At 43.3% G+C, this 24253-nt stretch overlaps 5 protein-coding genes across 5 annotated transcripts; 2 read left to right on the top strand and 3 right to left on the bottom strand.

Moving 5' to 3' along the window:
- Positions 1-535: 535 nt before the first annotated feature.
- O0I10_006591 (uncharacterized protein) lies at positions 536-4071 on the bottom strand (the record flags this gene model as incomplete). The annotated part of the gene is made up of 11 exons (XM_058486618.1): positions 536-829; positions 900-977; positions 1049-1411; positions 1486-1560; positions 1625-1814; positions 1873-3215; positions 3272-3322; positions 3383-3420; positions 3476-3610; positions 3671-3725; positions 3793-4071. 11 exons carry the CDS (start codon positions 4069-4071, stop codon positions 536-538), a joined length of 2901 nt encoding a protein of 966 aa, XP_058342689.1.
- A 298-nt stretch (positions 4072-4369) lies between these two features.
- On the bottom strand, positions 4370-6473 carry O0I10_006590 (uncharacterized protein; the record flags this gene model as incomplete). Its single annotated transcript, XM_058486617.1, has 8 exons — positions 4370-4686; positions 4746-4964; positions 5034-5096; positions 5156-5356; positions 5421-5555; positions 5618-6004; positions 6071-6090; positions 6166-6473. 8 exons carry the CDS (start codon positions 6471-6473, stop codon positions 4370-4372), a joined length of 1650 nt encoding a protein of 549 aa, XP_058342688.1.
- A 732-nt stretch (positions 6474-7205) lies between these two features.
- Positions 7206-8561, top strand: O0I10_006589 (uncharacterized protein; the record flags this gene model as incomplete). The annotated part of the gene is made up of 5 exons (XM_058486616.1): positions 7206-7439; positions 7494-7763; positions 7820-8109; positions 8185-8399; positions 8458-8561. 5 exons carry the CDS (start codon positions 7206-7208, stop codon positions 8559-8561), a joined length of 1113 nt encoding a protein of 370 aa, XP_058342687.1.
- Positions 8562-12159: 3598 nt separating this feature from the next.
- O0I10_006588 (uncharacterized protein) lies at positions 12160-14612 on the bottom strand (the record flags this gene model as incomplete). The annotated part of the gene is made up of 4 exons (XM_058486615.1): positions 12160-12335; positions 12399-12680; positions 12742-14176; positions 14247-14612. The coding sequence occupies 4 exons, from the start codon at positions 14610-14612 to the stop codon at positions 12160-12162; spliced, it is 2259 nt and encodes a 752-aa protein (XP_058342686.1).
- A 1803-nt stretch (positions 14613-16415) lies between these two features.
- O0I10_006587 (uncharacterized protein) lies at positions 16416-18868 on the top strand (the record flags this gene model as incomplete). The annotated part of the gene is made up of 4 exons (XM_058486614.1): positions 16416-16781; positions 16852-18286; positions 18348-18629; positions 18693-18868. The coding sequence occupies 4 exons, from the start codon at positions 16416-16418 to the stop codon at positions 18866-18868; spliced, it is 2259 nt and encodes a 752-aa protein (XP_058342685.1).
- Between the last annotated feature and the right edge of the window lie 5385 nt (positions 18869-24253).

Raw genomic sequence — 24253 nt, 5'->3', positions numbered from 1 at the left:
AATTGCTTACCATCGTTACTGCTAGTTGTCGAAAAAGAACATCAAGCAATATCAATGACAAACGAAAGAATGATTTTAACGGCGTGATACATGTATTGCTGTACTATGATGTCCGCGGGCCGACACCGCCCGAATTACTACAAAGCTTTCTTATTGCCGTGCATCCGTGGATATATCGGCAAGCAACATCTTCCCAATCTCATCATGATGTCTCCTATGAAGAATGAACCTGACGTGGAAACACGTGTTGTCAATAGGAACGGAGGTCGAATTTCATTGCATGTTCTTCTTTACATCGTCAAATTTAGGGTTGGTCAGTGCGTGTGTGCTGGCTGCAAGGTGGGGTTTGGAATGAAACATGCCGTCTTTTATACCACGTGCTCACCATCCTTCGTTTTACGTGTACGTATGCATCGAGTACCTTGGAAATCAGATAATTTATTATACAGGATATTAAAGTTGTTAATACAATTATCTTCCACAACCATTGCGATGGAATTGTAAGCGTGTAGACATAAGAGATTAATACAAGGGGCTATTGGATATGCATGCGAAGCCATTCTTGGGGATCTTCAACGCCAACAAGTCTCTCGACCACCTCAAGCAAGTTCTGAAGCTCTTGGACAAACGCAGTGCTTGTGACAACATACGCACTGTAACAAAAGAAAGATGGGTGATTGATGTTGTCAGGCCTTATGGTAATCCTATTCTTGAGAGCTCGTGCGTATCGCTCGCGTGCTTCTTCCGGGGCAATCATATAAGCTGGAAGGGCCATTTTGGAGGATAGGGTTGTTGCAAGTAGTTTGATGATGGTGACAATTGAAGCTGCCTATAATAGGTGGATGACCCTGATTCAGCAACACAATGAAATATAAAGATGTCCATGATCCTTTACTTACATAGTCTCTTCGGTGTTCAGCCATTGCTTCTGCAATTTGTTGCCTTACATGAGCTTGCATTTCATTGGTGGCAGTGCCCTAAAGTTTACATGGTTACATACTAGTCCACCGAGAATGCACCTGAGTAACCCAACCATCTCGTCGCTTACCATCAAATAAACCAAGTCTGCCATTGTACTAACATGCTGTAAAACAGACACATAATTCTCCTTTGGGAATCGACCACGTAATGGCGGCTCATAACTGGATAACTGTAAAAAGCTGCGTTCATCCGCAATCTGGCGTTGGAGTTCAAGTGCTAGGCGACGTAATCCCTTGGCTTGTTCTTCAGTGGATGTCATGGTTGCTGTCTCTGGAATAAGGATTTGAGAAGCTAGGATGCTGTACATGCCACCGATACTTCGTAGTGTTTGAGCGAGCCGTTTGCGTAATTCCACGCGAGCTGTCATGGGAGCAGGAAACATGGTGATAATGGATGCAGCTACTAAGCCAATAATAACAAGCAGCACACGCTGTAGAAACAATGAAGCAATGTTCGTATTATTACCAATAGTCCCCTTTGTGGTATCGAAGATCAATCACTTGCCTTTCCAGCGATGGTGTATACTGGCCAATTCCCTTGAAAGACACCAACTTTGAAGTTGTAGGAGTACAAAACAACCTTAAATGAGTTGATTGTTAGCCAAGTACTTCTTTGTACTTTTACACAATGACAACCCACTTACCAGCATCATCGTAACAGCAGTTAACATAGGCACCACACGATACATTGGCTTGGAGACGAAAACATGATACAATAACACAAAGCCAACGAAGAGGACCACCGCCATGCCATACGGATTGGCTCTTGTCATTTCCCATACGAGCATACCAAGGATGCCTCCAAATGCTGTACCAGCAAAACGCAGCAGAGAACTAATCCATATACGACGTTATAAGCAGCTCAAGACATAGAATAGCTTAGTATACATACTTGAAAAAGAATAAACCAGACATGGATGATGATGCCCATACTTGGAGAATGATAAGAGCCCAATTGCCACGCCATTCCATATACCAATCCACTGTCCACGGGAGATAGAATGGGATTGCCAATACACAGCAACCACCAGCTGCTTTGAATGCAAAGAACGTTTGGGGTTGAAGTAGCCACGAGTAAAGTAGATGCATCTTGAACCAAAAGCGTTGCATACGTGTTGTTGGTGGATCAACGTCAGGGTCGCGGTAGTACATGGTGGTTTTACGAGGAGTGCTATGCGACGTTGTCGATAATAGCGTACTAGGCCTTCGTGGTTGTTGTTCATAAGAAATCTCGTTGTCATCGATACGAGTGTTGGTGCGTACAAGCGAGAGACCTGTCACCAAGGTTTCTTCATTCATGCCACCTGTGCCATCGTGGCTCACATCCTGATGCGTTTGTTGGAACCGTTTTCTGATGGCTTTATGAGAAGGGATCCATAGTCGTCGACTTTTTCGAGTGCTTTCAAGATGTTCAATAAACTCCAGCAAGCTAATGAGACGTTGGCAGTAATTGCTGAGCTGATGACGATAAAAAGAAACGGCGTACAATGAAAGAGGTTCGCTGTGTTGTTGAAGAGGTGCAACCACTGGCCACCAATCCACGTCTTTGCATTGATTAAGAATATTTGAAAGTCCTACGGATGAATACGACGCCTTGCCATCCTTTTCAAGGTCATGTTGTTGCCGTCTTTTAAAAATGAAGAGTCTTGGGAATGGCCATAAAATGCTGTTGAGTGTTGAACGAGGCTTCGTGTCGTGAAATTCATGCAATCTCTCAATGATGTTGGCTGTCGCACCATAGCATGCTTCGGCAAGGGGCTCAAACATGTTACTGATCTCTTGGATGGTGTCCTTGAAAACGGCTACTTCATGGTCCGGTTCGCTGTTACAAATGTCATCCTTTACAATATGGCTGACACCGATACCATACAAAGGACTCTGTAATGTCTTTGTCAATTGAGTAAGCTTGCTAATATCCTGCCCATTGACGCGCGAGAAGAGTATATCACGATGCACTGCACGTTTGCAATCAATCAGCGTCAAAGTGTTGTTTTGCAATCGATCATGGAGAACCGATAGCGAGCTGGAAGTTGGCGTTGTTTGCGAATAAGATGATGACGATATTGGCGAGATTCCAAGAAATGCCTCCGAGTGCTCCTTGAAGAATGCATTATGCGCTTCCAATCCCTTTGTCAGCACACTCATGTAATTGGTGATGCTGTCTTCAGGCCATATTAGCATCGCTACGGCAACACAAATGGCTGATCCGATACAAATGGGAATGAGAAATTGCCACTAACAGAGGTATGTTTAGTATCATATGATGTTGCGAAGAGGGCCTGGCTATGTACCGCAAGTGATGGGGTGAATCCATTTATCGAGGACGCATCGGTCAACACAAACTATGACATCATGTTCCTGGTTACACGATGAAGATCTCACAATAGCGGGGCTGCACTTACTGCAAACATGATGGACGCATTGATACATGCAAACGTTGCTATTGCTTTTGGTGAGTGTTGCTGTTTTCGATGGAATGTATGTTTATTGCCAACCTCTGGGTATTCGCTGCCGAATGTTGCTGACGATAAATACTCCAACAAACATGAAGATTGCCAAAACGCCACTGGATTCAGGTTGAACAGCTATTGGATCGGTGGGATCTCGGGCGAGATTTGCACAAAACATTGCTAAGACGTCATGTTAGTATCATTGTGGGAATATCCTTATGACGTACAATCTCTACGTACCCAAGATCGTATACGCAGCTGCTATTGTGGCCCCAAGAGCACCGTAAATGACATCCTGGTATGGATACAACGAGTGTTGGTGGTCATCATAATGACTTGGCTTATTATCAAATAGCACTTACTTCGAGTACAACACCAAATGTCCTTGCAGGGAAATAAAAGATAACAACGATTGCGCACAAAAGTGAGCCCGGGCCTATTGCTTCTCGACAACGATCACTGAGAGTCATAATGACACCAATCAACAATGCAATAGCTTGCTTGACAGGCTTTTTCCATGCTGGGAATGGGGGTATGAAATTATGTAATCTTTTAACAAGTGCATGTCGTTTCCTTTTTGTTGTTTTGGTGTTTGTGGATGTGTCTTGAACTACTGTTTTGGTGTCAACATCATTTGACATAGTCAATGTCGAATACGATGAATACGAGAAAGAAGAAAAAGTAGATAAGAGTAAAAAAAAAAAAAGCGGATGGATGTGTCAAAAAGGATAGTGGTTTTCATTATTGCAGCTTTGCAAACTTTTACCCTGAGCTCCGCGTTATTGTACCTGCCCCTCTCTCGGTCATAAGCGACGACGACTCAAGTTGGTTCTATACCGCTCTGCGGGTCCATTGTTTTAATAAAGATGAAAAAAATGCATATGAAACTATATCTAAGTAACTAGCAGGTATATAATAATATACTGTTCCTTGCGCTATCTACAATCTGGCTTGAACAGGAGCAGCAGCAGCATCTTGTTTCTTTGCCATATCTCTCACTTGTCGTCGGAGGATCTTGCCACTTGTGCTCTTGGGAATCTGCTCCAAGAAGTGCACACCACCACGCAATTGCTTATAGTTGGTCACTTGAGAAGCAACAAAGTCCTTGATCTTTTTGGCAAGAGCTGCATCAGCTTTAACGTTGGCTTGTGGAACAATGTATGCTCGAGGAAGCTCGGTTGCTTGAGAAGAGTCGTAAACGCCAATAACACATACATCAGCAACCTCAGGCATACTCAAAAGCAAAGCTTCCAATTCTAGAAATAAAGTAACGTGAGTTTGATTGCTCACTCCTAACATAATCTTTCCGACTTACCAGCAGGAGCAACTTGGAAGCCCTTGTACTTGATAAGCTCCTTAAGACGATCCATAATGTAGAATTCTTGGGTTGTGCTGTCAAATTTGCAGACATCACCAGTACGCATCCAGCCGTCAGTAGTAAAAGTCTTGGCGTTGGCTTCATCATTGTTCAAGTATCCCTTCATGATGCTAGGGCCACGGACCAACAATTCACCTTCTTGATTATCTCCAAGCTCTAATCATGATATCCGTAAAAAGATTAGATTACGTGCTTCGTCCCAATGATCCCATCACGAAAGTTTACCTTTACCAGAATCCACATCCACAATCTTGGCTTCAATGTTAGGATAAATAACACCAATGGAGCCTATAGAAACAATGCTAATCAATAATGATGTCCTTTTTAGATGAGTATAGATCTCTTACCTGGAGTACCACCATCAGCTTGTTGAGAAATAACACCACTGGTAGTTTCAGTCATGCCATAACCTTGTTTCAACTGTGCAGGCATACGCAACTTCAAAGCCTCGATATGTTCCTTGCCCAAAGGTGCAGCACCACAACCCAAGATGCGTACCGAGCTCAAGTCATACTTGGTCACCAAAGGATGCTTGGCCAAAGCGACAGCTGTGATATACATCCATGCATCAGCACCTTCTTGAAACCAACACGTGTCATGCGTCATACTTACCAACAGGAGGCACAATGCTAACGAGCGTGATCTTGTACTTTTGAATGAGCTCACAGAAGAGTTGCAAATCAAACTTGGACATGACAACCACTGGTTGCAGCTTGTAGAATGCGTTGAGACATAGCACCGTTAAGCCTACGACATGGTACGATTAGCATTGTATACCACAAGACGTACAATGAGGTTGAAGCACTCACCAAAAATGTGGAAGAAAGGCAAGAAGCCAAGCACGATATCGTCTTCGGCCTTATCTTTTTCACCGACAGCATTGGAGAGCATGGTTTGCGAGATAAAGTTGCGATGGGTAAGCATGACACCTTTAGCGAGACCAGTGGTGCCACTAGAGTAGCAGACGAACGCAACATCTTCTTTGGGATTGATGCCCTTGATGGGGAAGGCAACAGGCTTGTCGGCAAGCAACGAGTAGACAGAGGGAATACCTTGAGCATCATTTTCGCCATACAAAAAGATGCGCTCCTTTGGAATGCCCACCTTGGCACAGACCTTGAGCAATACTGGAAGCAATGCAGGTACAGTAACCAATGCCTTGGCACCCGAGTTTGAGATTTGATGAAGGAATTCGGCTAAATTGATATCGGTAGTAGTGAGTACAATGATGTATATAGAATAAACGTGTCAATGAGTTTTACCTTCGGTATAGCTGGGATTGCTGAGTATAGTAAAAGACAATAAATTAACTTCCGGTTTCATTGTTTTTCCATAATGACACTGTGTATATGCTTACCCAGGGGTGACAGTGACCTGTGCTGCCAACAATGATAGATACACAACAATGTGATCATATTGATTGGGTGCAAAGCTTGCAACAATATCACCCTTTTTCAATCCAACCTTCTCCTTCCAGCCAGTGGCAAGACGTCCTGAGAGGTCGCGAACTTGGGAATATGTTAAGGATCGGCCTGTGTGGCCGTCAATAACCACTTTGCGATCGTGTGGTAAGCGGGCATTGTATTCATTGGGTGCAAATAAGAAGGTATAAAGATCGACGTTTGGTAAATCGATAGGTGGAAACGTAGACTTGTAGACAACCATTTTGATGAAAAGAAGAGAAAGATGTAAACTGAGACAGGCGGGAAAATCGAGATCTCGCTTGAAAAAGCTGGGGTTGTCATTTTTATATGGTTGAGTGGGAATAGCGGTTACTAATGCGGATCGATACCATTTGCTGCTTCAATGAGCGGAACCTTCACTTTAAGCGGGGAACAGCAGGATTCCTCCCTCCTCAGCTTGAGCCTCCCATTTCTGCTTACTTCAGCACAGTTGCCCTTCCCCACATTTCATACTTATCTGGGTAAAAGCTAACGCGTTTCATTTGTCATCGATCTTATGCCTATTCCTTCCTTCATAGATCCTCTACTCATTTATCCATCATATGATCAAGCACATTACCATCGCTTTTATATATGTATTCGATGGCAAGGAGTGAAAAGGTACACAATAACAAAGGTGTAGTATGTATGACAAAAGCTGGAGGTCACATGAGACATTGTTTCCCACGTATCAACAATGAAAGTTTTAGCGTTGACAGCACTAAGCAGCATTCCCAGTGATACATAGGATGCCTGAGGAGGAGGCATATCGATACATGTATGCATTCCATGATAGACTGGGTAGATTTCCCGGTTTAATCCAAATCAGGCTATATGCATGCCATTGCACTTGGTGTATTTAATCTCCTGCAGAGGGTGGTTTTATCTTCCTCTCTCATACTTTCACTCATCCCTTGGCCTTTTTCACTCAAGACATCGGTAGATGGCCCAATCCATGGAGAAAAAGGATGCTTGTTTGTTGGCTGTTGACATATCCGAAAAACAGTCTACCGATATGACAAACGCATCACCGGCAGTTGTCTCATCTCGGCATGTCCAATTGCCTCCAGTCGTACAAACGAGCTTGCCCATTTTGAGCTATTGTGTTGCCAGCATTGTCATGACAGTGACCAACAAATACGTTGTCAGTGGAGATTTTAATATGGTGTTTCTTTTGCTGACCGTTCAGGTACATGGCCATACAATTGCATATATCATAGGTTGCTAACGTAATTCTTCATAGAGCATTGTCACTGTGGTGCTTTTGCAAACCTTCAAGTTTCTCAATCTCATCAAATTTCGTGCATACAACACTGAAGAGGCCAAAAAATGGTTCCCTATCACCATCTTTCTTGTGGCCATGATCTATACAGGCTCCAAGGCATTGCAATTCCTTCCTATCCCTGTGTATACCATTTTCAAGAATCTCACTATTATATTGATTGCATACGGTGAAGTACTTTGGTTTGGTGGCAGCATCACAGGCATGATGATGACATCGTTTAGCTTAATGGTATGTATAATGTAATGAAAATTCACCTCCTTAATCATTAACGTATATAATAACAGACGCTGTCATCAGTCATTGCGGGTTGGAACGACGTATCAGAAGCCATCAGCTCCATGATGGATGTATACCGCAGCGAATACACAGGTGTACCAATGATTGGATACTTTTGGATGCTCTTCAATTGCCTTTCTTCAGCATCCTTTGTGCTGTACATGCGAAAGCGTATTAAGTTGACCAATTTCAAGGATTTTGATACCGTATACTACAATAACCTTTTATCTATCCCTTTGCTCCTTGTCCCAAGCTTACTCCTTGAAGACTGGTCAATGGCTAATTTCCAAGTCAACTTGTAAGTATACCTGCCAAGAAGGAACAACATAGTCCCCAAGAAGTAAAGTATTAATTCCTTACATGACATGTATAGCCCTGATGAGCAGCGCCAGGCACGCATTTGGGCAATGATTTTTTCAGGTGCATCAGCATTTGGCATGTCATATGCTTCAGCTTGGTGCGTTCGAACAACCTCATCGACGACGTATTCCATGGTTGGCTCACTCAACAAACTTCCTATTGCCATCTCTGGAATCGTCTTTTTTGGTGATCCTGCAACCTTTGGAAATGTATCCGCCATCTTAATTGGTAAGCACCTCCGATAATAGGCAGATTATAGAAATGTCTTCTAATCGTTTTCGCGTAGGCTTCATTGCTGGTGTTGTATACTCCTACGCAAAGGCATATCCACACAAGTCTTTATCCCTCACATCAAGCCCAACTTCAGATACAAACAACGAAAAGAGATGATCATCCTATTGACGACATGTAATGCTAGCATTAATTCTCAGACTACGAAACTAAAGGATGTGCCTTGCTTCCGCCTCACCAATATTAATACATGATGTATCACTGAAAGATGATTATCCGCCATGGTATCCATATAAGCTTCAAATTTGACGTTGTACTACACACCCAAAGGGTGATGTGATCGAGGGAAGAGATGTGCGGAATGAATAAAGCGACAAGATCCACGCTATCTGCAAGGATCACAAAGAGAAAAGAGGAGTACTAAACGTTTGTTGGGAATGGTGATGAGCTATAGATTGATGGGTTGAGAAGAGTTTTTATGTAGATCATGAGATCTTGAGCACTCACTGATACAGCACCAACAAATTAGTGACGCCTTCACAAGTAACTCCTGGCTTGGTGTCATGCATGAATCAGGTTCTGAGATAAAGATGCGAGTGTGTGTAACCACCACGTATCATTTCACTCACTTCTTCACCTTGCCTTTGATGCTCTCCACACTATCCATTATGAGGAAACAGCTCTATACCTTATAGCATAGTAAAAACATAAAGGTGTCTGTATCTCCAAACTTTACAATCAAACGTGGGTTTTTTATTAGAGCAATGTGCTCGGCTTGGCCAACAGCACCTTGCGTGAAAGTTTCACGATCAAGCTTGCCAATCCCAGATTTCGCAATGTCGCCACCAGCCAAACTGGATCTGGGGGTCGACCTCTTCGACGACGACGACGACGACGACCAAAAAATATTTTTTGGGCTGTTTGCGAGATTGAACGTGAAACTTTACAGATAAATGGGAGGCCGCTGGCTGGGTCACAGAACCGGGTCACACCGCTTATTCGTGACCCGACGCAAATTATCCATTGTTCGCCTTGAATGAGCGCGTAAGCGCTCCGCTCCACGCATTCTAACCTCTTCCCTCTGTACAAAAACCTACTTCACATCGATGCCTGTGGTCTAATGTCTTCTCATGGCGGCAGCATGGCGGCAGCTTGACTTTCTTTGTATCTCCCAAGTCATACATCCATCATGTTCCACTTTTAGTCTTTGTCGTAAGCGTTGGGCCGTTGGCATGGAGACACGTAGACATTGACATGAGTACCTGACACTGTTTGCTTTAGACGATGCCTTCCATTGTTTAGTTGTCGATCGCATAATATTGTCAACACCACACCTTCATATCGTCGCCATTGATTGCTCTTTTTCACTGCCGCCCTTGTCCTCTGCCGCAACTCCAATCATAGACAACACAACACCACCACCACCACCACCACCATCATCATCATCATCATCACCATCACCATCATCATCATCATCATCATAATCATAATCATCATCATCATCATCATCATCATCATCATCATCATCATCATCATTGCTGCTGTTTTCGTTGCCATCTTTGTCTTCAACTGCAAATCCACATCCACATCCACATCCAAGGGTAGAGTCATATACACATCTCTGCTATATGCCAGGAGACCAGGAGTATCGATTGTCCTAGTATCTCTTTGCCAGTAATCATGGTATTCGGCCCAAAGGTGCAGAACTTGTATGTACCCCTTAGCAACAACAGTTTAAGGTTAGTGGGTAATGGATACAATGATGTGGTTTCAAGATAATTAAACGTGTGATGATACGTAGCATTGGTGTATGAATATAGAAAGAAGAATACGAAGATGGTTACATTGTGGCCGAAGGAAAGCTACCGCTTCTTTGATCCAAAAACGCAACAACATGATGGCAGCCCTCATCCACTAAGTGATTCATCAATCGACCAATACATCAATGCAATTGTCGATCTTTACTCCAGCCAAGTCTCCAAACGCCAAAACATTCATCCTCATCCCCATGGAACAGCACTCAAACATTGGAAAAGAAGAAGGGCATTTGAACAACGAGCGCTCAGGCGTAAGATGAAAGTGGATCGTGGCATTGGTGGAATCAATGATGGATATACGGTGATGAGGTGGTCGACTACTTTTTGATTAATGGTGCAAAACCTGATTTATGGAAATGGATGGAAGAACGATGTATGCAGGATGTTCGGCTGCAATGGATGATCAAATGAAGAAACATGGTCAATGGCAGAAGGACTCTCCACAAAAGCACTGCTTGAATGGTTTGCCAAACGAGTGATAAGGACAATGAACGATTTTCCCCGCTGATGGCCACAAAGTCGAATACTGGTTGGATCGTGTTGAATTTGGTAATGGATATCCCAGGTCATTTGCGCTCAAGGCTTTTGCTTTTGTTACAAGAGTTACGTGTGATATCTCTTCAAGTGGCTGTCATGTTGCGCACATTTACCGGTTTGCTGTGTTGGAGCCTATTCAATCATGATCTATTTCACGACCCCGAATTACATCGATCCATGTCAAGGTTGATATCAGACAAGTGGTTATGATGATGATGGAAGGATCGAAGAGTATGAGCCAAGTGAATACGGCAGGCGTTGGAACAGAGTACGTATATATATACTTTCCTTTATTCGTGGCCTGTATTAATCAACAGGTAAAGAACCCAAACGTGTGGTCAGCAGGGATAACTTTCGTGGGTCGCCTGGTGAAGAAAGCTATGAACGAGTCGAGATGGATGATAAAACGACAACAAGGACATGAATGATAGCGACAGCAGGAACATGGACGATAACTACAGCAGGAACGCAACTCATACACAGCACAAAGATTCGATTTATGTTTTCAGCACATGAAGTATGGAGAGCATGGAATGATGGTTTATACACAGGCACACCAGCAGTGAAAGATCTAGAAGAAGTATCATGCAAAATAGCGAGATAGTACCAAAGGTAGGTCTTGATCCATCGCAATTTCAATCACACAACATTGTGCCTAACACACGTGCTTTTTAGAGCGAAAAGGCTCACTAAACGGAAGAAGATCGTCGATGCCATATACAAGATTCAACAAGAAGAGTATGTTTCTATGCGGAAGCTGTGAATCGCTTTGAATAATGGCGTGGAGTGGGAATTTGGATCGATTATGGAAGGAGCATACCAAGCAACCATGCCGTACCGCTGGATAATTCATGCAACAACGACCATTTTTTTCGTACAGCAACGATTTTTTTTGTACATGTCGAGCATTGTATAGCAAGATCCACATTCCATATCACTCCTCTCATCTTGTATCATATAGTAACATCGCATCACATCACTCACATCACACATCACTTGCCTTTTCATGTATATAAGTAACCTCAATCACTATTAAATTCGTGTTTGACAACAAAGAAAGGGTCATAAATGGTCTTCCCATGGCTGATACAATATTGTGTAATGTGGCAAAATATGCACTTCCTCCCCCTTGTCCATACCCTTATCCATACCCCTATCCATTCCTATGTACATGTTACATGATATCGTGTATCACGACAAATTCTACATCATGGATGGTATGAACAATGGAAATGACCATTATGACTTTTTTTGATAGTAAAACACGAATTTAATGAAGGTAATACATAGTTACTTATATACAAGAAATGCCAAGTGATGTGTGATACGAGGTGATGCTACAATACACAATGCTATACAAAAAACGGTCGCTGTACAAAAAAAGGTGGTTGTTGCTGCATGTATCATCTTTCGGTAGGGCCAGGCTGCTTGCTTAGTTCCTTCCATAATCGATCTAGGCTCCAACTTCCTCGTCGTTCTTCCAGGCGATTCACAGCTTCAGTTATTGAAACATGCTCTGTTTGTTGAATATGGTAGATAGTATCGATAATTTTCTTCCTTTTGCTGAAGAATTTTCGTTCTAAAAAGCACGTGTGTTAGGCACAATGTTGTGTGATTGACATTGCGATGAATCAAGGTCTACCTTTCACACTGCTTCGCCATGATGCCTGATACCGTTCTTCTAGATCTCTTACTGCTGGGGTGCCTCGGTACAAACCTTCATCCCATTCTTTCCATAATTCGTGTACCGTAGTTATGGTGCGACTAAGAACATAGCTTGAATCATTTTGTGGTGTATGTGTTGTGTTCCTGTTGTCGTCGTCGACATCCATATCCCTGCTGTCGTCGACATCCATCTCAACTCGATCGTAGTTTTGTTCACCAGATAACCCACGAAAGATGCCCTTGATTACATGCTTGATCTCTTTGCTGGGTGATTAATACGTAATACGAATAAAGAGCAGAAGTATAATATATATACGTACGTTGTTCCAAATGGGCTGTTGTATTCTCTTGACTCATTTTTTTTAGTTCTTTCAAAAGAGCGGCTTGGTTAGCATCCACCTTGGCATGCATCGATGTCAGCTGGTTGTTGATTATAGGGACCACACTTTGTAGCTGTAGTTGTTCGGGATCTTGTTCAGTGGATGATGTATGGAGAAGTTGTTGTTCGAATTCAAGAAAATCGGGATCGTGAAATAGTTGATGAGTGAAAAGAGGCGAACACTGCAAACCGGGAAACGTGCGCAACATGACAACATCTTGAAGAAATACCAAACGTAACTTTTGTAACAAAATCAAAAAACCTTGGGCGCAAATGGTTTGCGGGCATCCATCACCACGTTCCACACGATCCAACCAGTATTCAACATCGGGGAAAATCTTTCGTTGCAATGATTCACTAGGAGAGACACAGGCACGTTTGAGATAGAATTGTTGACCGTCAGCGGGGAAACCGTTCATTGTCCTTATTACTCGCTTCGGCAAACCCGTAAGATAGTGCTTTTGTAAGCAGTCTTGCTGCCAGCGGCCATGTTTCCTCACTTGATCCTCCGTTGCGCCTGATGCTTCAGCGTACCTTGCACCTGAACCTCTCCCAGCATGTGTTTTGTGGCGACTATGGATATGGCAATGATTGAACGCGTTGGTGATGGCTGTGCGTTGTGCGTCGTAACTGATTTCTTTCAAGCGGTTGTGTCCTTTGCAAACTTTTATATCAAACCAATTATTGTTCTCAAAGTTGGGGAACGGCTCACCGTTCTTTTGAAATCGTTGAAAAAAATACATAGCAAGTGCACCGATGGCACATGTACGGACGTTATTATGGCGAATAGCGGCAACGTATTGTTTGATGTGCTTTTGATTGGTTTTTCCTGCATCGAATTGCAACACCAGCCCAGGACACTCCGTGGGTCCTTCATTGTCAAAATCAAGAGTAAAAATATCGGCCAGCTCTAAGGCTCGAGTGTCCTCACCACGAAGGAGGAGTAAATGATTGAAAAGGAAAGTCATGCGTTCTCGAAGGTCGTGCTCCGCACCATTAATCAAAAAGTAGTCGACCACCTTAAGCATCTCATCACCCGTGTATCCATCGTTGATGCCACCAATGCCACGATCCACTTTCATCTTACGCCTGAACGCTCGTTGTTCATATGCCCTTCTTCTTTTCCAATGTTTGAGCGCTGTTCCACGGGGATGAGGATGAATGTTTTGGCGTTTGGAGACTTGGCTGGAGTAAAGATCGACAATTGCATTGATGTATTGGTCGATTGTTGAATCACTTAGTGGATGAGGGCTGCCATCGTGTTGTAAATTTTTCTTCCTATTGCCTTTAGGGATAACACACTCGTCCAGAAAACGCAGTAACTTCCCTTCGGTCACAATGTAACCATCTTCGTAATCTCTTTCCATGCACCATTGCTATCATCAATCACACATTCAATTCAGCTTGAACCATTTCCATGTATCCATTGTTCACTAAACCACTAACCTTATACCACTTTTGCTTAGGGGCATATACAAGTGTTGTGCCTTTGGGTCGAATAGCGTATTTACTGGCAAGAGCTTCCAGTACAATTTGGTTCTCCCGTGTACTATTCTCAATGGTCTGTGTTTCATGGGATGTGACGATAAGGCGTGGATTTTGATGTGGATGTGAATTTGTAACTGATGATGAAGATGGCGGCGATGATGATGATGGTGGTGATGATGATGATGTTGTTGGTGGTGTTGTGCTGTGTATGTTTGGATTTGCGATTGAGGATAGGGACGGCTGTGAAAAAGGCAATGACGACGATGAAGGTGCAGTGTCGACCCTATTACGTAACCGGCGACTATGACGAGTGGCGGGAGGCATGGACTAAAGCAAGCATGTCAGGTACGTCATATCACGTCAACAAGTCTCATCTCGATCAACTCGGCCCAATGCTTACAACAAACACTGAATAAGTAAAAGCTGAGGACTTGGAGGGGACACAAAGTAAAGCTGCGTTTTATATAGAGAAGAGCTAAGATATTATGCGAACGTGGGTAAAAAAGAGGATTTTTATATAAAGAAGAGCTAAGACATTATGCGAACGTGGGTAAAAAAGAGGAAGGTGTTAGTCATCTAATGGGCGGGTTTCAACAAGCACTTCCATGGCAATGCACCACTTTCACCGACGCAGTGGCGTGACTCACTCCATATTATCTAGATAAAATGGGGGTCTCCATTCCATTTTACCTAATATTTTTGTGAATCAGGGCTGTGACTCAGCCAAAATTTGGCTGCGGGGTTGTGTGAATCGGCTGTGAATCGGCTGTGAATCTGTGAATCTCGTCCATGAAACTTTCACGCAAGGTGCAGTTGGCCAAGCCGAGTACATTGCTCTAATAAAAACCCCACGTTTCATTGTAAAGTTTAGAGATACATGCGTCTTTATGTTTGTAAGCGTGATGCTATATGAGAAGTGGTCTTTGTTCATTGCCAAGTAGCTAGACCCTGGAGAGCCAAATATGCAGAAGGACTTCTTTGGGTAACTCAGCTAAAAAGTCAGGACTTCAGGGACAATGCATGAAAGGTACGCAACCCTCACTTTTATGTCATACATTGGCAGGTAATAGCCACTTTTGTGCATTCCCAACTTTTGTGCATTCTATTGTAGGTGGACGATGCTCCTGCTCTAGACATTCATTTCCATGATTAAAGTAGGTTGATCCGAACTGATTTGGTTGAGTTACGCTCACACAAGATTACATCGGTTGAGCTACATCGAGCGTGCTTTATGTCCAGAGTGATGTAATCTCTCTTTGACCGCAGCTCAGTCAAATCAGCTCGGATCAACCTACTTTAATCATGGAAATGAATGTCTAGAGCAGGGGCATCGTTCCCATGCAGTGGATCTCGCAACAATGATGAATGGATAAAAGTGGCCGTTAGCTAGCAATACATGCCTGTTCCTAGATGATCCATAAAGTAATTATACATTGACCCTTCCATTCATGCAAACGTAGCTGTGCTACACAACACGACCCTCTGCATCTTTTGCTCTGCCAGGGTCCACCTACTTGACAATGAACAAACACCACTCTTCTTATAGCATCACGCTTACAAACATAAAGGTGCCTGTATCTCCGAACTTTACAATGAAACGTGGGGTTTTTATTAGCGCAATGTGCTCGGCTTGGCCAACAGCACCTTGTGTGAAAGTTTCATGGACGAGATTCACAGATTCACAGCCGATTCACAGCCGATTCACACAACCCCGCAGCCAAATTTTGGCTGAGTCACAGCCCTGATTCACAAAAATATTAGGTAAAATGGAATGGAGACCCCCATTTTATCTAGATAATATGGAGTGAGTCACGCCACTGCGTCGGTGAAAGTGGTGCATTGCCATGGAAGTGCTTGTTGAAACCCGCCCATTAGATGACTAACACCTTCCTCTTTTTTACCCACGTTCGCATAATGTCTTAGCTCTTCTTTATATAAAAATCCTCTTTTTTACCCACGTTCGCATAATATCTTAGCTCTTCTCTATATAAAACGCAGCTTTACTTTGTGTCCCCTCCAAGTCCTCAGCTTTTACTTATTCAGTGTTTGTTGTAAGCATTGGGCCGAGTTGATCGAGATGAGACTTGTTGACGTGATATGACGTACCTGACATGCTTGCTTTAGTCCATGCCTCCCGCCACTCGTCATAGTCGCCGGTTACGTAATAGGGTCGACACTGCACCTTCATCGTCGTCATTGCCTTTTTCACAGCCGTCCCTATCCTCAATCGCAAATCCAAACATACACAGCACAACACCACCAACAACATCATCATCATCACCACCATCATCATCATCGCCGCCATCTTCATCATCAGTTACAAATTCACATCCACATCAAAATCCACGCCTTATCGTCACATCCCATGAAACACAGACCATTGAGAATAGTACACGGGAGAACCAAATTGTACTGGAAGCTCTTGCCAGTAAATACGCTATTCGACCCAAAGGCACAACACTTGTATATGCCCCTAAGCAAAAGTGGTATAAGGTTAGTGGTTTAGTGAACAATGGATACATGGAAATGGTTCAAGCTGAATTGAATGTGTGATTGATGATAGCAATGGTGCATGGAAAGAGATTACGAAGATGGTTACATTGTGACCGAAGGGAAGTTACTGCGTTTTCTGGACGAGTGTGTTATCCCTAAAGGCAATAGGAAGAAAAATTTACAACACGATGGCAGCCCTCATCCACTAAGTGATTCAACAATCGACCAATACATCAATGCAATTGTCGATCTTTACTCCAGCCAAGTCTCCAAACGCCAAAACATTCATCCTCATCCCCGTGGAACAGCGCTCAAACATTGGAAAAGAAGAAGGGCATATGAACAACGAGCGCTCAGGCGTAAGATGAAAGTGGATCGTGGCATTGGTGGCATCAACGATGGATACACGGGTGATGAGATGCTTAAGGTGGTCGACTACTTTTTGATTAATGGTGCGGAGCACGACCTTCGAGAACGCATGACTTTCCTTTTCAATCATTTACTCCTCCTTCGTGGTGAGGACACTCGAGCCTTAGAGCTGGCCGATATTTTTACTCTTGATTTTGACAATGAAGGACCCACGGAGTGTCCTGGGCTGGTGTTGCAATTCGATGCAGGAAAAACCAATCAAAAGCACATCAAACAATACGTTGCCGCTATTCGCCATAATAACGTCCGTACATGTGCCATCGGTGCACTTGCTATGTATTTTTTTCAACGATTTCAAAAGAACGGTGAGCCGTTCCCCAACTTTGAGAACAATAATTGGTTTGATATAAAAGTTTGCAAAGGACACAACCGCTTGAAAGAAATCAGTTACGACGCACAACGCACAGCCATCACCAACGCGTTCAATCATTGCCATATCCATAGTCGCCACAAAACACATGCTGGGAGAGGTTCAGGTGCAAGGTACGCTGAAGCATCAGGCGCAACGGAGGATCAAGTGAGGAAACATGGCCGCTGGCAGCAAGACTGCTTACAAAAGCACTATCTTACGGGTTTGCCGAAGCGAGTAATAAGGACAATGAACGGTTTCCCCGCTGACGGTCAACAATTCTATCTCAAACGTGCCTGTGTCTCTCCTAGTGAATCATTGCAACGAAAGATTTTCCCCGATGTTGAATACTGGTTGGATCGTGTGGAACGTGGTGATGGATGCCCGCAAACCATTTGCGCCCAAGGTTTTTTGATTTTGTTACAAAAGTTACGTTTGGTATTTCTTCAAGATGTTGTCATGTTGCGCACGTTTCCCGGTTTGCAGTGTTCGCCTCTTTTCACTCATCAACTATTTCACGATCCCGATTTTCTTGAATTCGAACAACAACTTCTCCATACATCATCCACTGAACAAGATCCCGAACAACTACAGCTACAAAGTGTGGTCCCTATAATCAACAACCAGCTGACATCGATGCATGCCAAGGTGGATGCTAACCAAGCCGCTCTTTTGAAAGAACTAAAAAAAATGAGTCAAGAGAATACAACAGCCCATTTGGAACAACGTACGTATATATATTATACTTCTGCTCTTTATTCGTATTACGTATTAATCACCCAGCAAAGAGATCAAGCATGTAATCAAGGGCATCTTTCGTGGGTTATCTGGTGAACAAAACTACGATCGAGTTGAGATGGATGTCGACGACAGCAGGGATATGGATGTCGACGACGACAACAGGAACACAACACATACACCACAAAATGATTCAAGCTATGTTCTTAGTCGCACCATAACTACGGTACACGAATTATGGAAAGAATGGGATGAAGGTTTGTACCGAGGCACCCCAGCAGTAAGAGATCTAGAAGAACGGTATCAGGCATCATGGCGAAGCAGTGTGAAAGGTAGACCTTGATTCATCGCAATGTCAATCACACAACATTGTGCCTAACACACGTGCTTTTTAGAACGAAAATTCTTCAGCAAAAGGAAGAAAATTATCGATACTATCTACCATATTCAACAAACAGAGCATGTTTCAATAACTGAAGCTGTGAATCGCCTGGAAGAACGACGAGGAAGTTGGAGCCTAGATCGATTATGGAAGGAACTAAGCAAGCAGCCTGGCCCTACCGAAAGATGATACATGCAGCAACAACCACCTTTTTTTGTACAGCGACCGTTTTTTGTATAGCATTGTGTATTGTAGCATCACCTCGTATCACACATCACTTGGCATTTCTTGTATATAAGTAACTATGTATTACCTTCATTAAATTCGTGTTTTACTATCAAAAAAAGTCATAATGGTCATTTCCATTGTTCATACCATCCATGATGTAGAATTTGTCGTGATACACGATATCATGTAACATGTACATAGGAATGGATAGGGGTATGGATAAGGGTATGGACAAGGGGGAGGAAGTGCATATTTTGCCACATTACACAATATTGTATCAGCCATGGGAAGACCATTTATGACCCTTTCTTTGTTGTCAAACACGAATTTAATAGTGATTGAGGTTACTTATATACATGAAAAGGCAAGTGATGTGTGATGTGAGTGATGTGATGCGATGTTACTATATGATACAAGATGAGAGGAGTGATATGGAATGTGGATCTTGCTATACAATGCTCGACATGTACAAAAAAAATCGTTGCTGTACGAAAAAAATGGTCGTTGTTGCATGAATTATCCAGCGGTACGGCATGGTTGCTTGGTATGCTCCTTCCATAATCGATCCAAATTCCCACTCCACGCCATTATTCAAAGCGATTCACAGCTTCCGCATAGAAACATACTCTTCTTGTTGAATCTTGTATATGGCATCGACGATCTTCTTCCGTTTAGTGAGCCTTTTCGCTCTAAAAAGCACGTGTGTTAGGCACAATGTTGTGTGATTGAAATTGCGATGGATCAAGACCTACCTTTGGTACTATCTCGCTATTTTGCATGATACTTCTTCTAGATCTTTCACTGCTGGTGTGCCTGTGTATAAACCATCATTCCATGCTCTCCATACTTCATGTGCTGAAAACATAAATCGAATCTTTGTGCTGTGTATGAGTTGCGTTCCTGCTGTAGTTATCGTCCATGTTCCTGCTGTCGCTATCATTCATGTCCTTGTTGTCGTTTTATCATCCATCTCGACTCGTTCATAGCTTTCTTCACCAGGCGACCCACGAAAGTTATCCCTGCTGACCACACGTTTGGGTTCTTTACCTGTTGATTAATACAGGCCACGAATAAAGGAAAGTATATATATACGTACTCTGTTCCAACGCCTGCCGTATTCACTTGGCTCATACTCTTCGATCCTTCCATCATCATCATAACCACTTGTCTGATATCAACCTTGACATGGATCGATGTAATTCGGGGTCGTGAAATAGATCATGATTGAATAGGCTCCAACACAGCAAACCGGTAAATGTGCGCAACATGACAGCCACTTGAAGAGATATCACACGTAACTCTTGTAACAAAAGCAAAAGCCTTGAGCGCAAATGACCTGGGATATCCATTACCAAATTCAACACGATCCAACCAGTATTCGACTTTGTGGCCATCAGCGGGGAAAATCGTTCATTGTCCTTATCACTCGTTTGGCAAACCATTCAAGCAGTGCTTTTGTGGAGAGTCCTTCTGCCATTGACCATGTTTCTTCATTTGATCATCCATTGCAGCCGAACATCCTGCATACATCGTTCTTCCATCCATTTCCATAAATCAGGTTTTGCACCATTAATCAAAAAGTAGTCGACCACCTCATCACCGTATATCCATCATTGATTCCACCAATGCCACGATCCACTTTCATCTTACGCCTGAGCGCTCGTTGTTCAAATGCCCTTCTTCTTTTCCAATGTTTGAGTGCTGTTCCATGGGGATGAGGATGAATGTTTTGGCGTTTGGAGACTTGGCTGGAGTAAAGATCGACAATTGCATTGATGTATTGGTCGATTGATGAATCACTTAGTGGATGAGGGCTGCCATCATGTTGTTGCGTTTTTGGATCAAAGAAGCGGTAGCTTTCCTTCGGCCACAATGTAACCATCTTCGTATTCTTCTTTCTATATTCATACACCAATGCTACGTATCATCACACGTTTAATTATCTTGAAACCACATCATTGTATCCATTACCCACTAACCTTAAACTGTTGTTGCTAAGGGGTACATACAAGTTCTGCACCTTTGGGCCGAATACCATGATTACTGGCAAAGAGATACTAGGACAATCGATACTCCTGGTCTCCTGGCATATAGCAGAGATGTGTATATGACTCTACCCTTGGATGTGGATGTGGATGTGGATTTGCAGTTGAAGACAAAGATGGCAACGAAAACAGCAGCAATGATGATGATGATGATGATGATGATGATGATGATGATGATGATGATTATGATTATGATGATGATGATGATGATGGTGATGGTGATGATGATGATGATGATGATGGTGGTGGTGGTGGTGGTGTTGTGTTGTCTATGATTGGAGTTGCGGCAGAGGACAAGGGCGGCAGTGAAAAAGAGCAATCAATGGCGACGATATGAAGGTGTGGTGTTGACAATATTATGCGATCGACAACTAAACAATGGAAGGCATCGTCTAAAGCAAACAGTGTCAGGTACTCATGTCAATGTCTACGTGTCTCCATGCCAACGGCCCAACGCTTACGACAAAGACTAAAAGTGGAACATGATGGATGTATGACTTGGGAGATACAAAGAAAGTCAAGCTGCCGCCATGCTGCCGCCATGAGAAGACATTAGACCACAGGCATCGATGTGAAGTAGGTTTTTGTACAGAGGGAAGAGGTTAGAATGCGTGGAGCGGAGCGCTTACGCGCTCATTCAAGGCGAACAATGGATAATTTGCGTCGGGTCACGAATAAGCGGTGTGACCCGGTTCTGTGACCCAGCCAGCGGCCTCCCATTTATCTGTAAAGTTTCACGATCAAGCTTGCCAATCCCAGATTTCGCAATGTCGCCACCAGCCAAACTGGATCTGGGGGTCGACCTCTTCGACGACGACGACGACGACGACCAAAAAATATTTTTTGGGCTGTTTGCGAGATTGAACGTGAAACTTTCACACAAGGTGCTGTTGGCCGAGCCGAGCACATTGCGCTAATAAAAACCCCACGTTTCATTGTAAAGTTCGGAGATACAGGCACCTTTATGTTTGTAAGCGTGATGCTATATGAAGAGTGGTCTTTGTTTAATGTAAAGTAGCTAGACCCTGGAGAGCCAAAGATGCAGATAGACCTCTTCGTGTAACACAGCCGGCTTTGCATGATTGGAAGCGCCGACGCATGATACCTCCAAACCATTCAGCACCAGCTCATCATTGGCAGCTAATAGCCTCTTCCTTCCATTCGCCTTTGTTGCCCAAACCAATGCATGTGAACGATTGTGCTGCTTCAACCCATCATGTCCATCCTTCAACTTCCTTGATCCGAGCTGATTTGACTGAACAATGCTCAAACAAAGAAACATCATCCAACTTCAAAAAGAATCAGTTGATTAGTTATTCGTAAACTGCCATTTGATATTCCATTCCTCCCAATCACCATTTTTACCCAATCCAATGCATGTGAATGGTTGTCCTGCTCCAGTCCAACATTCCCATCATTCAACTTTCTTGATCCCAGAGGGGTTGACTGTGCAACGCTTTAGAAACGTCACCCAAGCATCAGAAAAATCTATTTAATTTCAAGGTCTTCCACTCCCTGTTTCTTGCCTCTTTCCCCCATTCTCACTGTTGGTGCATTCAAGCACAACTACCACCTGCGAGCGATTGTCCTGCTTCAACCCATCACGTCCATCCTACGAACGTCTTTATCCGATTGTCTTGGACCGAGAGGCAAGTTGATGGCGTGTACACATTCTTGTCACTCTTCTACAACACACGAGTCTCTCGACACCACACACACTCTTGCGCGCTTCCCTGGCACAATCCAATGTAACAGTATTCAATACAGCAGTTGCTATCAGCAAGCTCTTTACTCCATCGTACCCAACAGCGTTCTTTACTTGCAAGCGTGTCTTACAGCTTTTTTACGTGAACAGCAGATAGCCATCATAGAGGAGCAGCTTTATTGACGTGTAGCAACTTGCTTCAATACATATGACTTCTTATGGATATGGATATGGATCTGAATACTGTATTACTTTGGTACATGAGATGGAAGGAATGGATCTATTGACTAGTTTGGTTCCCTTTTTGGCCCATTTTAAACGTGATGTCTAGTTTGGATGACATGCCATCAGCCATCAACGACGCCGTAACACAAGCAGTCTTCAACTGATTGAGTTGCGATGGAAGTGAACCACGAAGAGAGTGACCAAGGGTCGATGGGAAAGGGAACGTATCAGCAGCGGCCTCTGGGGCTTCTTTCTATCAACATTGGATTTGTAGTGGTTATGGCGGATGGGTTCAATCAAGGCAAGGATTATTTGTCGCGTTGTCAGAAGGATGAATCATACCATATGCATACGGCTTAGGATGGTGATAGATTGGAGGAAGTGACAAAAAGGCTTTATACCTTTGACAATGGAAGGTGTTTCACAGCTACGGATGATATTGGAATACTCGAGCCAAAGTATACAGCATCTATTTTGCAATCATGGATGAAGAATGATCATGGCGGCAGCAATCAAGAATAGGATGGCACAATTATCCCTGTTCCCTCTATGTGATCCACCTGCTTCTTATTCAACAATGCTGTTCTTTTATCATATTTGCTTGATAAACATCCACAGTACCGTGTACTGGTACGTGCTCTTCGACTTTTTATTGAATGAAAATTGGAATTGGATTCAACATAATAATTTGGGTATCGTACGATCAGCTTAGATGTGAAAGGGGTGGATCACTTGGTTATTTCTGCATTGAAGTGAATGGATTTCATATATTTGGTAGGAGGTTACACAATAGGCACAATAGGTTGCACAAGTTGGTTCAGGAGTGGGAGTTGAATAAGCCATTGATTCATGTAATGCGCACAGACCTAATAGCTTAATTACGAGGGCTGTTCTCAATTGAAGTCTTGAGGAGTGATCATTCTTATTGAGCTAAGAGCATAGGATATTGTTGAGGTTACGTATAAACAATAATAGCTGTAGCCAGCGGGGTGGCATGGAGTGCACGAATTGGAGAGAACAGGAGGAACAAAGAGGCCACTCTTCTTCATTTCCACTTCACAAAAAAGGTAAGCTTGTCTCCATTTACAAACCACAACGCGTTAATTGCTGGCATTCCTTACAATGTACAGCGTTCATTGGGGTGAACATGTGGTCAATGGCGACACTTTCCAGTTGCAGACATTCAACAACAACAAGCACGCGCGCGATCTGCCCATGACCCAAGCTTCCATTGCAATACAACATGTACGTTCCATCGCTGCATTCCTTTATCATTCAAGTTGGACATTGAGATACTAAAGTTCACGTGTAGTTTGCTGTTCTCTCGTTTATACAAGATCCAAAGGGGGCATCGTGTGTCGTGTGTATGCT

This window comes from Lichtheimia ornata, assembly GCF_029851405.1.
Source record: "Lichtheimia ornata isolate CBS 291.66 chromosome Unknown scaffold00029, whole genome shotgun sequence".
NCBI lineage: Eukaryota > Fungi > Mucoromycota > Mucoromycetes > Mucorales > Lichtheimiaceae > Lichtheimia > Lichtheimia ornata.
Note: the sequence above shows the minus strand (reverse complement) of the source record. Positions and strands in the feature narration are given on the sequence as shown.